Source organism: Euprymna scolopes, chromosome 2, assembly GCF_053919585.1.
Source record: "Euprymna scolopes isolate OS-2025 chromosome 2, ASM5391958v1, whole genome shotgun sequence".
Classification (NCBI taxonomy): Eukaryota; Metazoa; Mollusca; class Cephalopoda; order Sepiida; family Sepiolidae; genus Euprymna; species Euprymna scolopes.
The window spans coordinates 37,851,371-37,866,477 of NC_136483.1; the positions used below are offsets into that span (position 1 = coordinate 37,851,371).

The following is a 15,107-nucleotide window of genomic DNA, read 5'->3' on the forward strand; positions in this document are numbered from 1 at the left end:
AGTTCCAGAGATACTATGTAAGGAGATGAGCAGCAAGATGTCTGTTCAAATTAAACTTCTACATGTCAGTATAGTTGAGAAAACAGAATCCTGGAAGGGAGTTCCAAAGTTTAGCAGTTCTGGGGAAGAAACTATTGGAGTAGAAGGCTTTCTTACATCTAGGGATCTCTACTGTGTAGGGGTTGGATCTTGCTGTTTGTCAGGGGTATTTACGTTGAGGGGGTACAAGTGTTTGAATTTCGTCAGAGCATTCATCATTAAAACATTTGTAGAATAGGCAGAGGGATGCAACGTTTCATCAATGGGACAGAGGTTGAAGCTTAGATGACAGTTCAGGACCTATCAGGTAGGCAACTCCTTTTTAAACCCTGTCCAGGAGTGAGAGACTAGTAGCAGATACACAAACACAAATGTGACAACAATACTCCATACATTGGCTAATGGTGGCCTTATAGAGGTACAAGATACTTTCAGGCGTAAGTAACTTTCTAGCACGGTAGAGAGAGCCTACCTTCCTTAAAAAGTTTCCCAAAAACTTTGGTCTTTCAAACTTTATTTTACATCTCTATAAATTACTTTGTTCATTAACTTATGTTTTCTTTTTTTTTTTTTTTTTTTTTTTGCTTTTGTTCCCTAAATCTCATTGTTAGCACTTGATAACTGGTGATCCATTCATGTTTTTATACATTTGTTTAATTTGCCGAATTAGCTATATTTATATTAATTGTTAGCGCTGTTCTTGACCCTTTTCAAAGGCGTCCCTGTCATTAAAATACACTATCTGAAGACAGGAATTGCACCACTGACATACAAGGATAAAAATTTCCAATAAAATATTGTTATGATTTAATGTTGAAAGAAGAACGAAAACATGTTTTGAAACCATCGAAAGAAATATATATTAACAGAAAATACAGAAACGTAAATTGGTTGAGTGGGACTTTGCTCAACTGGGAGGACAAAGTCAGGTTATGACCCACTCCCACTGTGCCTTAGGTTCAGACTACTCAATAGCAGAAACTGATTACCGAAAGTGACGTCAGAATCTGTAGGGGTGCCACCTCAACACTCCTCCCCTCCCAAGCTTTTTCTTTGTAAAAGTTGTTAATATCTCTTGCATTTAGGATCGATCATTAGTGACTCGATGACTTCCCTTTTCCGAACCAACCATTGTGATTCTGGTGTTGATTGGGGAGGGTCAAGATCGAATGTCTCGAAAATTGACTGGTACATTGTTGTCCTTCATAGCAATCTTGCTTTTCATGTTGCAAATAAAGTCGTTCTTTTCTGCTTTTCATACCACTGTTGAGTTTGTTGAATACCTCCTTTGGTGTGGGGAAAGGATACTGGTAAGCTTTCTGAGCCACATTCAGGCCTGTGGAAAAAATTTGCACCGAGACGAATTTTGTGGATCTTTTTTGTAACATATATGGTAGGGCAGCCCATTTACTGGTGCTTACCTTTGATAGTATTCCAACCTTTTCTAGCTGATCCAGTTCCTTATTAATTTTCTCACCTCCTGCAAACAGGACATTTCACTTGTTTAAAATGGGTAAAGCATTTCCCTTCAGCTCAAATCTGGCTATAGCCTTGATACATCTTCCTAGTCCCGATGAAAGAACTTCCAAAAATTTTCCTTTTAACTTATCATTTAATTGCTGTGCCCCAGTAGAGTTTTCTACCTTATGATAGAAATTGTTTATCAGTTGGTCCTAGAGTTTACATTGCTCCATCCAATCTGTTCCAAAGAGATTTTTGGATGTATTGTTCACAAAGACTCCTACTTTTTGGGTGGTACCATGCAATGTCAAAGGGAGTATAATCTCTCCCTCAAATTTTATCTTATCACCTGTCCACTGTCACTGCACAAGCTGATTTGTTAGTTCTCCTCATAGTTGGTTTCTTCAACCTTTTCCATGTTTGTATGTTGATGATTGACAGGTCTGAACCGGAATCCAGCTGTAAATCCACTACCTTGTTGATGATGTTAACAGTTACATATTTTCGTCGGTTACTCTCCGATTCAATGTTGGATCTCACTTGTCAGACCCTGTTATTTCTTCTGTTCTTTCTGCAATGTCTCGATTTGTGGCCTTTCCTGCCACATTCATGGTTTATTTTTGTAAAAACGTGTAGGCGATTTTGTTTTGGAGATTGGATAACTACTCCTTGATTGTGCTTGGGTTGTCTTCTTGTTTCCTTGGTTTTTCCTGACGGAGTACTCCTTTGGTCTGTAACTAGTCTTTTGTAGGTATGACGATGTTTCTTCAGTCATTCTTTACACTGACTACATGTTGGCAATTTTCCACCAGCTTTTGGAGTGTGAGCTCTTGTTTGCTTTTGAGTTTTGAGAGAACTAATCGTCTTATCTCTGCGTTTATCATCAAAATGAGATTCTGTGCAAAAATCAAACACTTGAAATTATCTGCTGATAGTTCAGCTAGACGAAAGTCTTTGCAGTGTTTGTGAACAATGGACGCAGAGGTGAGATAATCTTCATCGTCATGTTTCACCAGGTTGAAACACTTCCATCTCTTGTGAAAAAGAGTCATATTCGGGCCTAAAAGTTCAGATAAAGTTTGACCACCTCAGAGAATTCCAGTCTGCTCGGCTTCCTGGGTAGTAAACAGTCAATGAACTTACTGTGTTCTGTGGTCGTTAGTTTACTTAAAAGTAAGCAGACTTTTTGACATTGCTCCACTCTTGACAATCAAAGCATCAAATGTTTTATCCTGCTCTGGTACGTAGGTCAACGTTTCAATCGAATTCCATATGATGTTTTGGGAAAAAAGCTGCGCTGTTATCACTGCGTTCCATTCTGTTCAACATTTTTAAGAAAATTACCTCTTGCCCCTTCTGTTGAATTAACGGTTTCTCCTCCAACATTTGTTGTCGCTGTTGCTGTTTAGCTTCGTGTTGCTTGTGGAACTGCAGGAAAAATTATTGTTGCTGAAACTGCTGTTGAAATTGCAACTGGAGCTGTCTATTTTGTTCCTCTAAATTTTCCTCTGTTTTTTGCTACAACTTGAGTAATTGTGATATTAGCCTTCCAGTCCTCTATCTTGGATATCTACTCCAAGCAAACAACAAAAAAAAACTTTCTTTTTTATATGAACACTAGAAAAAAAAATCTTGGAGGAAACAAAAAAGAAAAATATCTTATCTTTTTTTGTGTGTGTGTGTGTGTGTGTGTGTGTGTGTGTGTGTGTGTGTGTGTGTGTGTGTGTGTGTGTGTAAATGCTCTAAAAACATTTGGCGCTTATTCACACTATCAGACCGAAAATTCAGAAATCGTAATGCCGAATTTCACATGATAACAATGGTATCTACGTATTCCTTGTATTTTTAAGATGATTATATCCAAAAATTATAGAAATCGATAAGGTAGAAAATTATTTATTAAAGAAAATAGAATTTTAAGAAACTGCTCATATTTGCTAATGTAAGATGCAGTAAAATTGAAAACACAGAAAGAAATTTTGACGTATATAAAATGTCAATTTATGGTTATGATTAAATGTTATAGTCAAGCATTATAGTTAACTGTGTAAAGAAAAAATGAAGAAAATAGCATTATTGAATAAGGAGGATCGAAGTAGGAAAAGAAATAACGCTAACTGTAAATGTCATTCTTTTTTTTTTAAGGATTGTATTTTTAGGGTGGGTACTGGAAAGAATTCAAAGTAAAAAAATTTTTTTTTTCAAAACTGGAAAAGTGAACGACCTGTTACAAAACAAACTAAAATAAAAAATTAAAAAAATAGCATCGGTGACTGTTTGGTACTGAGAATGGAGGCAAAAAAAAACAATCCTAACTGTAAATGTTAATTATGTTTGTATCAGGTATTTTTTACAGAGGTTAGTTTCATGGTGACAATGTTTGTGTAGGTAATGGTAAGCGTATTAGTACGTAAAATTACGATTATGTGTGGTTAAGATTTTTTGTAGTTAGTTTAATATTTATAAAACGATTGCTTTGTGTAGAGAGAGATGCCATGTTTGGGAAGGTCTGACACATTCGCTTTTTGAATAAGTTTTTTTATTCCTAAATAATGGATCTATCAGTTCTCAGCCAAAGAGGAAAGCCGGAAATTTCAAGAGGAGAAATTATTATTTTGTAATCGATAACTGGAAAGATAACGGTATGTTTAGGAGTGTATGAACCAGTTACGAAAGGCGCCAAGGAAAAATAGTTATAAGGTGTGTATATAGTTCCAGGGATAAATGAGGGTGGTAAGAGGACTGTAGATTTAGAGGGAAAAATAGGAACTACCTCATCAAAATGTTGTGATTGTGATGATGTTGCTACTAGAATGTAATGTAAGATTCATTATAATATCCAATTTTTTTAAAATGGCGTTCTACAGTTACATAAGATAATAGCTAATAATCTAGACATAATAAATTTGTATGCGGCAAACGTACAGTATTTTGATCCAGAGGGGAATTTCTGCAATCATTTTATTATATAATAGAGTAAATAATGAGCTGTTAGAACTCCATACTATGCCATTCAGTTTTTATAATTTTTTAAGTTTTAAGTTTCGAATATATACTTACCTGTCAGTATTTCAAATAAAGATACAGTAATTTTTTTTTATTTGTCATCTTTTCTTATCTTTTTTTTGTTTTTTGTCTTTTGAGAGAGGTGATGGCTTTTTTAACACTATCGGTGTGCCAGATTTGTTGATGTGTATTTTCTGTAATGTTTGTTGCCCATCTGCCTTGTTGATATCTAATGCTTCTGAGTAGTAATGTTATTTTTAATATTTATTTTATATATTTATATAAGTTTCTTTTTAAACAATTGGATTAAGAAATGGAAGTTTTTGTCCAGAGTTTGCCTGATTCCTTCTTTTTCTATCTGTCAGTAGGTATCAACATTTTTTTAATGTTAGGATAGAAGTTGGGATTAGAAATTGGCGTGTTTTCATTATGTTGGAGACGTTCATATACAGAGATAGAGTTGGTTGTAGCATGTCAAGATGGAAGATAGCCTTTCTGCTGAGTCACCTGTATATCTGACTTGAACTGAATAAAAAAAGAGTCACCAGAATTATAAATAATATTTCAAAGTCTTCTCTATAATAATATAAATCAATCCAAAGGAAATTTACAGAAGGCAAATGTGTAACTGATAAACACAAACTCAAATTTTTGTTGGTACAGATGACTGCAACAAGAGAGCTCATACAATAGACTACAGGTTCTTACATCAGAGTTTTCCTTCTAGATGCATGTTTTAACGGGGGTGCATCTCTCCCAATGAATTAATGCACCCTCAGATACCTACCCGAAAATTTCTACAACTTGACCCGGTACATACAACACCTAGCCTTCCCAAATGGTCACCCATCTGGTACTGGTCAGGCTCATCTTTGCTTAACTTTGGTGATCTGGTGAGAACCGGCATGTCAACGTGATTATGCCATCTATATATACATATATATATAAATAATCAGTAAAGATTAAGTTTTTAAACTAAAATCTTCTGCAAACTTAAAGTGAATATAAATATTAATATTTATATAGTAATCCCAACCAAATAAAAAAGCTCAATACAATTAAGATAGGAAATAGAAATATAGAATAGAAAGAAGAATACAAATTGAATACTGTAAGTAATTAAGTAATCCAATTTACCAAATTTCCACTAATAGCGATAACTACGATATTATCCCATTGACTACTGTACACTCATTAACCCTTATCCTTGCATGGCCTCCGGGTCTTGATAAGTGGTGACTCCTATGTAAAAAAAAAAAGAGATAAATAAAAATAAGACTGTAAATAATATTTTACATGAATTTATTATTCAACAGGATACTCAAATAAGATATATTGAAATTTCCTTAATCCGCAGAGTTCCAAAGAAATACGTCTTTCTCATCAGCTGCTGCTGTTTGCTATATGTTTGCTCCTAGTAAAATTGTTATACTTGAAAGGACTGTGACTTGTATGGATTTTATGTTTATTGTAACAAAATTGACAAATAAAACGATGTTATTATCATTATTTTTGTTGTTGTTGTTGTTGTTGTTGTTGTTGTTGTAAATTACTATAAACTCCTGAATAATGAAATAGAAAACGCCCGTTTTGTTAAATTGCTGTTACTTAATTTGATTTATAGTTTTATGTTCAAGAAATGTCGGACGTATATACTATTTCTTACACAAAATGTTTTTGTACTGACTTAAAAAAAACAAAAAAACTTTACTATAATATCGATTAAGCACCACATTTTCAGATTTAAAAAAATAATAATAATAATAATAATAATAATAATAATAATAATAATAATAATAATAATAATAATAATAATAATAATAAAAACGCTGATAGCACTTTAAAAATAAGAAGAAGAATAAGAAGAAAAGAATAGGGCTGCCGGCTGCGCTGCGGCGCAATAGTATCTGAACAATAACATAATAAAGTCAGAGCAATAAGCACGTTTTAAAATCAAAATAATTAAAAAAAAAAAATCCCAATATTACTTAACTTATATATCAGTAATATTATTGTTAACGATATTAGTAAAATAAAAACATCTAATAAAAGATTTTACAAATCTAAACATTTAGAAGACGTGGTTGAAAAACAAAAACAAACAAACAAAACAAAAAAAAAAACGGAAACAATATGGCTACGCATACGACACCATAAGCATAATCATAAACAAATTTATTTTTTATCATTTAAATTTATATTTAATATTTTTTATAATAGTGGCAGGAAACATGTATAAAAAATTAAATTAAAAACATTAAAACAAATATTAGGAAAAAAATTTCGAAAAAAATATTAAAAAATCAGTATCTACGTAGAAAATAGATCGTAATTAAATTATTATTTATATAAACTAAGAGGCAAACGTACATTTATACTTCATAACAGCATAAAATTAATTTTATTTCAATCACAAGATGTCAAAACTGAAAATTTTCGTAGACATTTAACATGAAGTAAAAACCTACTGCCGTTTATTAATCCTTCGATTACTATTTATATAACACGTAAACAAGTGTGCAACGCCCTTTCCTAGAGTAATCTCCCCTTTTTGGATATCCGGTATAGTTTGAGGAACAACGTATTGAACATGTTTCTAAGATTTTACTTAAAATTATCTAAATTCTAGTAAATAGTGTATAAACATTAACAGACGCAATCAGAAAATAATCTGAACTTTAAAAATTGGGATTTGGGTAAAGTCGCGTTATATCAAAATACCCCCATTGGCTGTTCGTTGTTGTGCTGTGCATTTAAGCAGTACTACAAATATAAAAGCATACAACTTAAAGTGTAACTCTAAAAACGGCAAAAAGAAAAAGAAGTAAAAACTAGCAGCGAGGGGTTTATTAAAATAATATATTATGGAAACTGCTGGTAAGTAGATGTTAAAAATATTTAAATTTGGTCTATTTTAATTAATTTATTTATTTTTAAATATTTATTTGCTTTCGTAGCAAGAAGGTGCACATACTCATTCAAAGAGTTATCTTTCCTTGATTTTTCTTTCCACCGAGCTCGAGCATCGACAGGGAAAGCGGGAAAAAAGTCTAAGTCGGAGCTCACTGAGGACCGAAACTAATGAAAGGCATTCCAGGATTTTTCTACTTGTAGAAAAAATATAAATTAATATTCCTTTTTTGTTCTACTTATTGCAAGATTTATATAAGTAAAAAGAAAAGAAACGGCACGGGAGTTAACTTTTTTTTTTTTTTTTTTTTAACGTTTACACTGACGCCGCATATCAGCAGCAACTGAGTCTTCACAAACAAAGGCAGTCACTTACAACCTCTCGTCGGAAGGAAAAGCAATTAATAGTGAGTAGAAAGTATTTATTTTCGTTCAGGATGATTAATAACTGAAAGGAAGGATATATTCGATCATAATGGATTTATTTTATTAAAAAACAAATAAATAAAAAACACCGCTGTGTGTGTTTTCTTTCGTGGATGTATTTTACACTCGTGTTCAAAAAAAGATGGTGGTTGCGGTGTTTGTTATGTTTTCTATTTATTTTTTTTAGATTTTTTTGCTCCGCATTTTTGGATGATGATTCACCGCTTTGAACTGATTTAAAAAGAAAAGAATCGTTATCTTCATCTTCTCAATTTTAAATTGATCTTCGATTTATTTATATATTTTTTTCCTCCATTCAAAAAAAAAAAAAAAAATTCCAACTGATTTTGTTGTATGGGTACATACACATACTGCATATTGAATGCGTCATATTTAAACTTTTATTTATATATATATATTATCACTTTCTCAACTTTTTTTTTTTTTTAATCGTTACAATTAAAATTAGTTATAATTAAGAATTAACTGTACAAATCCGGCGTTTCCCGAGTGGATGGCATGGAGAAAAAAGCACGTGTACAGTTTAACATTCCAAGCAAATTGTTTTTTGTTTGTTTTTAAGGAGTTAGCAAGAGACGACTAAATCTTCCTCCCCATGTTAAGAATAGCTTTCGAAATTTGCTTGAATGTTAAACTGCAAAAGTACCAGGAAAATAAATTAAAATATCCGTTTTTACAATTTTAATTCGTTTTATTTTTCCCCTTATTTTATTTTTTTCAATAAATATTTGATTAATAGTAAAAAATAATTCAATGTGTAAAAGTTACTCAAAGGCGAGTGGTCTGATAGTTTATTTATTTATATTATTAGATTAAAAAAAAAAAGTCATCATCAAGAAATTTATTCTTTTAACTATTTTATTTATTTACTAAATATTATCATTCTTAAAACACAAGTTTTGTGGAAAAATAAACTCTCACATTCTCAATATTGTCCACATGTAAAGTCTTCCGCCTTTTTACTATTCTACTTCTTAAGGAATATCGGTTTTTTCATCGTCCTTTTCTTTTTCTCTCTATCTCTGAGAAGCGAGCATGGTTAACTTTAAACTTCACGTGATGGCCAACGAAATGTACTTTTTTTCTTTTTTTTCTTTCAATCGAGACAAACATTTTGCCCATTTTTGAAAAACAAAAAATTAAAATGGCGGCCACTCCTCGTCGGTCTTTTTTCGGAAAAAAAAAAAATCGCCGGTCATCCCGTTCGGTCACGCTATATTTTTTCTTTCTTTCGATTTGTGAACTTAATAACTTTGTACTTAACTTTTCTGACAAAAAATTACACTGTTAATTAAGACTCGTTTATTCTTACAAATCTTTCTCGTTTTCAATAAGATCTTTTTAATTCATGAAAATTCCTATTTTTCCGTGCAATTTACATGATTATTATAATAATCACGAAAATGTTTGAATAGGAACCACTGTATTTTACGGATCGCGCCTTTTTTTTCTCTGTAAAGTACAGAATAGTTAACATATCTCATGTTAAAAATTGGTTTCCAAATAGCATTATTTCAGCACGATTATTTAAAATAGCCTTTAAGTGGGCCTCCCTATTAAATTGTTTCGCAAAATAAAAAGACCGTCTTTTATTACCGAAGAGAGGGCAATTAACAATCGCTTTTAAAATGCGCGCCTTTTTGTATCTTCTCATCTTCCAGAATTAAACCTCTGTTTACATCCAAACAAATATTGGAAAAAATTAAAGCAATTAAGTAAAAATTCACACCCACGTGCGTTTATAAAAAAAAATTAGAAAATTTATAAAAAGAAAAGTATTTGAATAAAAGAATGTTTGATACATTTTTTTTACGACGTGCCCCAGCGTATTATAACCCCCCCCCCAACCTCTCCATGTAAAGAACGGCTTACGGAATACCCCCCCCCCCCCAACATTGAAAGCCGTTCTTAACAGGGGTGTTTGAGAGCGTTTTTACTCCGCTGGGGCAAGTCGTAAAAAATACCAATTGTTCAATAAAAAGCATGAAAATAAAAGTGAAATTAAAAAAATAAAAAAATAATGAAATTTCATTTTCGCTTAGACTTTCCATTTATATCTCTTTTTGCTGAATATAAAAAAAAAAATAACTTCTATATCAAGTCATCGCACATGTTAGAACCAAAACTGGATTCCTTTCATCTTAATTATATTGGGTTTATCGTCCGTTTTACATTCTGGCAGGTTTTTGGCCTGCTTTTAGAAATTGACTTCGAAATTAACATTCTCTCTCAAATCTGTCCTTATATCTTTCCATGTTTTCCTTTGCAAACTGATCCTGACATTCCAACTGTTGTACATCTACTAACCCAAGCATTCTCATTCATTTTTAATGGCACCAAACCAAATGTTTTATATTCTCAAAAGCGCTTTCCTTCGGGCCAAAATCAAAGTGTAGTAGCTGTTCTCCAGTTGCTACATTTCAATTTCTTGTTCTGTCAGTGGAGAATAAATTCTTCACGATTGAGACAATTTTATTTTTTGTTCCTTTTCTCCACGTTAAAGTCCCTGGTAACTGTCTAGTGGGGTGGGGAGGCATTGTAAATGTTTACTCAACATATCAACAGATTTAAAATTGTAAGGTTACCCATAATCGTTCTCGTATCATTTTTAAAGCATGTTCTCAACCCTCAAGTTTCACCTCAATACATCATCAGACTTCGTACTTAATAGACTCTTCTGTTGGTTGACAGTGGTAACTCTGCTGATTAATAATGGCAGAAGTTACCAGAATTTACTTTTTTCTTTTTTTAATAACTCCTAACTCGTGTCGGACCTTGTGCAGTTACCCCCCCCCCCAGCAGATTTAGAAAGTAATGGTTAACATGGGAGAAGGAGACTAAACTCTTCACTTGGCGCGGATAGAACTGTTCTAAAAGGAAAACCATTTTACAGGGATGTTAAAATGCACAAGTGTTTTCGCTGATAATTCCCCCCCCCTCCTCCCAATCTTTTAAGCAATTACATATAACCAACTTAAAGAAATTAAACTGTTTGTATATTTTTAGAAACGAAAATTTCCAAACCAGATAGCGCTTATTTAGGACATATAACCATTAAAAATAATTTTAAGGGGATAAATACAACATCCGTTAAGATAGAATTGACCTCACTGCGAGGTGTATGGAAGAGGGCTAGTAGAGGCTAGTGCAAAAATGGTAATGGGCTAATGTAAACGTAAATAAATCTACTGTGGTCGTGGCCAACCATGCGATTTTGCCCTGGATGTGAACTAATTTGGTGGTAATAGAGATATGATTACGACACAAGTAATTTATTTATAGCATGTTTTAATGTGTATGTGTGTAAAAGTAGCCCCGCATGTGATGACATGTTTTTAAAAATACTTTCTGGCATGCGAAAATGACCCTCTCACCAAAGTTTTTTTTTTTTTAAATGGTTCTGCGTTTTTTAACTAGATTATTATGAACTTGAATTTGCCTTTTTTGCCATCTTGTGTTTAAATAAAAAAAAAGTATATATAGTATAATTTCAGTCCTCGGCTCAAAATATTTCTTTAGAAGCATATGTAGAATAACATAAAAAATTACTTGTGAATTTCGGACCTATTTTAGACAGGCCACTACACGCTAAGAGAAAACTAGAAAACTTAGATATTAAACAGGCTCAAAAAGCTGGTATTATTTTCATAAGTCAAAGCAAAACATTGGACGTTATACTCGTAGGTATTACCATTAAGAACACTTTCCAATACGGAATCATCAGTCCGACAATCTCAATCAACGGAATCATCAATTTTAATAAACACGGAGCACAAAATATTTGACAGGGTCTCTGCACAACTGCGGCATTTGGCATTAGAAAATATAGACACACGCGCACGACAACGCTCTTTTTATCAAGCATAAGAAAATATACATTGTTTTCTCCACCGAACACACAGATTTAAATACAGACTTTGATCTTCTAAACCTGTATAAAAAATGCCTACACTTATGCATGCTTATATATAAACCTATCTATTCTTGTATTTTGATTTTAATATGCTTCATCACTTATATTATAATACATAGTTATTCGGGTAAATATGAAGAATTACTCCACCCTCGAAAATTCCTTTAAAATTACTACTCTTAGAGGTTTCCGGGGTCGCTGAAAACGAAAAAAAAAAAACGTTTAAAATTACGGCAAACGAGTAGTATCCAAGATATGAAGAAATGTTAGTTTTTAAAAATAAGTGGGCAAATCACTTTTCTATAATAATTTAACGTAAAATGAGCACCCACTTTGTGGCCACGATTGGGGGGGGGCTTTCTTTCCACCCTCGGAAAATCATTTAGAATTACCACTAAGGTTTAAAATTCCAGGATACAAGTATTTTTCAAGATATGAGGGGGGGGGCTGCCGATTTGTTTTTCGTTCTTTTTTGGAGGGAGATATTCAATTATAGAACTTGTATAGTTTTTTAACAGGTGCTTATGCAGTTTAATTAACTGTTTTGAGCAGAAGAACTGTTTAATATTTTACAAAAATTCTGTTTACATTTGGTGGGTGGCGCTGCATAAGCACCTGATAAAAAACTATACAAGTTCTATAATTGAATATCCCCCCTCCATAAAAGGAACGAAAAACAAAGTGGCAGTCCCCACCTCAAAAAAAAAAAAGTGACCATAAAGTGAGTGCATTTCTTCGTCTTGGAAAAAATACTCGTTTCTTGGAATTTTAAACGTTAGTGATAAAATAAAGGATTTTCCGATGGTGGAAAGAAAGCCCCCCCCCCCAATCGTGTCCAAAGTGGGTGCCCATTTTACGTTAAATTATAGAAAAGTGACCCCACTTTTTAAAAACTAACAGTTCTTCATATCTTGGAAACTAATCGTTTGCCGTAATTTTAAACGTTATTTTCGTTTTTAGCGACCCCGAAAACCTATAAGAGTGGTAATTTTAAAGGAATTTTCGAGGGTGGAGTATTGGAGTAATTCTTCATATTTTATCGTTTATTTTAAAATCAGTTTTTATGTTAGTCCCGGTTGAATCGAACGCACACACATTTAAAAATTAAAAGATTTTTAAAAAAGACTTTGTTAAACGGTTACGAAATTTCGTGTGAACTATGATGAACGTTATGTCAAGGAATGAACACTTCAATAAAATAAAATTTGATAAATTTCGTTAGTTTGTGAAAGAGAACCTGTTAAAATATCAAAATAAAATATAGCAAAAACCTCGTTTTTGTGCTTATTACGAAAATTGAAATATTGTAAATGCTATCTACTTAATTGTTATGTCACAGTAATCTAAAATTTACGAAAAACGGTGAAGTAGAAAATTAACTATCAATTAAAATTGTTTTCGAAAACAATTAGTGAAAATTAAGTTCTAAATTTAGCCTAAGATTTTCAAAATTTTCAGAAAATTTCCTCCTTTATCACAAGTCGAACTTTCTTTAACCTGAACTCGGTTTTCGTTGTCTTTGAAAACTATTTTCGGCTGACGTACACGAGTGAGACCCCTATAACGAAATACGCATCGGCTCTGATGTTATACTCCGTTCGTTCGAGGGAACGTTCATTATTCTGAAAAGAAGTTTGGCATGTGTGGCTTTTTTTTTTTTTTTTTTTGGTGGGGTGGGGGGGTATAATTTTTTGCCGGAGATTATAGGTAATTGTGTTCACAATATGTCTGGAAATGTCTTCTCAATTATTAAATCATTTCTGTCTGATAGGTTCATAAGAATAGTGATTGATGGACAGAAATTAGCTCACAGTATTAATGCTTGGGTCCATCCTGGGCCCAACTCTCTTCCTGATCTACATTAATGATCTTCCAAATCGCATCCTTACATCATACGTAGACATTTATCCTGATAACACTACTATCTATGGTAGCACATCTAAGACCGTAAACGACCACGTTCTCTTAGATTCTCTCTCCTCTGATCTTGAGCAAGTGGTACAATGGGGAAAGAGGTGGCTTGTTACTTTTAATGCATCTAAAACCAAGCTTTTATCTTTATATCATCAACGTTCTGATCCCCATCTGGCATCAATTGAAATGAATGGCTCTCGTCTTGGAAGCCTCATGTTTTGACAAGCCTCTTGGCTTCACCTTTACTCCTGATTTTAAATGGAACACATACATTAAATCCGTTGCCAAAGCTTCTGGAAAAATGGTGGGATCCTTCTATCGATCCAGTAGATATCTCCCTGCTGATGCAATTCTCTATCTATATAAGAGCCAAGTACGTCCAAGGATGGAGTACTGTTGTCACATCTGGGCAGGAGCTGCTAGAAAGGACTTATCCTGTCTTGATATAGTTCAAAATAGACTTTGTAGCCTCGTAGGGATGTCCTTTTCTCTTGCCTGCAACCTCTTTCTCACAGAAGAGATGTTGCGAGTTTCTCTGCTTCATGATTTTCATAGCAAGTGCTCGACTGAGCTCCAATCTATGCCCCCCCCTCGCCAAACTTTTACAAGAAACACCTGTCTAGCAGAAAACACTATCAATTACACTCTTTAATCCTTACCCTCGAATGGCCTCTTGGCATTGATAAGTGGTGGTGATGCAATGCATATGTAAAAAAAAAAAAAAATTATTATTAACAGGAAAATTGGTGCAAGTCTAGATTAGCACTTGTGGCGATAAACAAAAATCTTTTCTTGAATAAAAAAACCTATTCGACAAGAACACAACTGTTTTGTTTTAATAATTTTTATTCAAACATAAAAAAAAACTCAATTTGACTTGCAACTTGCGATTTTCGGATTATTTTTATTTTTAGCCTGATTTAACAAAATTAAAACAATTTTGGTGCTATGCTCCGATGTTACCGTGATTTTTTTTTTTTTTTTTTTTTTTTTTTTAATTTATTTTTTAACTTGTGACCCCCCCCCCCGCACTGTTAAATCTGGTAAAAAAATTGCAAAAAAAAAACGTAACAAAATAATCCTAAAATCGCAAATTTCAAGCCAAATTTCAATTTTTGACGACCCCATTTTCATTTATTTTCTTTGTTTTTAGTAATTTTTTTATGTGTTTACTATGACATGACAATTTAGTAAATACTGTTGGTTTACTTTAAATTCAATATTTCTCATTTCGCTATTATGATTAAACGCCTATAGTTCTAGAAACATACATGGAATGACTTTTAAATTTAAGTATAATAGTATAGAAAACTTGTTTAGTAGTAAGGCCGAAACCATTTCATTCTAAATAATTTATCTAAAATGGGGAGAAATGCTTCACGACCGAGACAATTTTTAACTTTTGTTCCTTTCTCCA

The 15,107-nt window shown here is 32.8% G+C and overlaps 1 protein-coding gene across 2 annotated transcripts in view; it reads left to right on the plus strand.

The window, feature by feature from the left end:
* The first annotated feature begins 7,043 nt into the window (after positions 1-7,043).
* The window catches only part of LOC145291175 (uncharacterized), a 47,745-nt gene continuing 39,681 nt past the window's right edge, over positions 7,044-15,107 (plus strand). Inside the window, exon 1 of one of the 2 annotated variants that reach the window (XM_080136721.1) lies at positions 7,044-7,383. In XM_080136721.1, the coding sequence (XP_079992847.1) occupies positions 7,371-7,383 (13 nt within the window). In that variant the 5' untranslated portion in view covers positions 7,044-7,370. Of the gene's footprint in view, positions 7,384-7,494; positions 7,824-15,107 lie in introns of those variants that run through there. The other variant, XM_080136731.1, reaches the window with a different exon arrangement.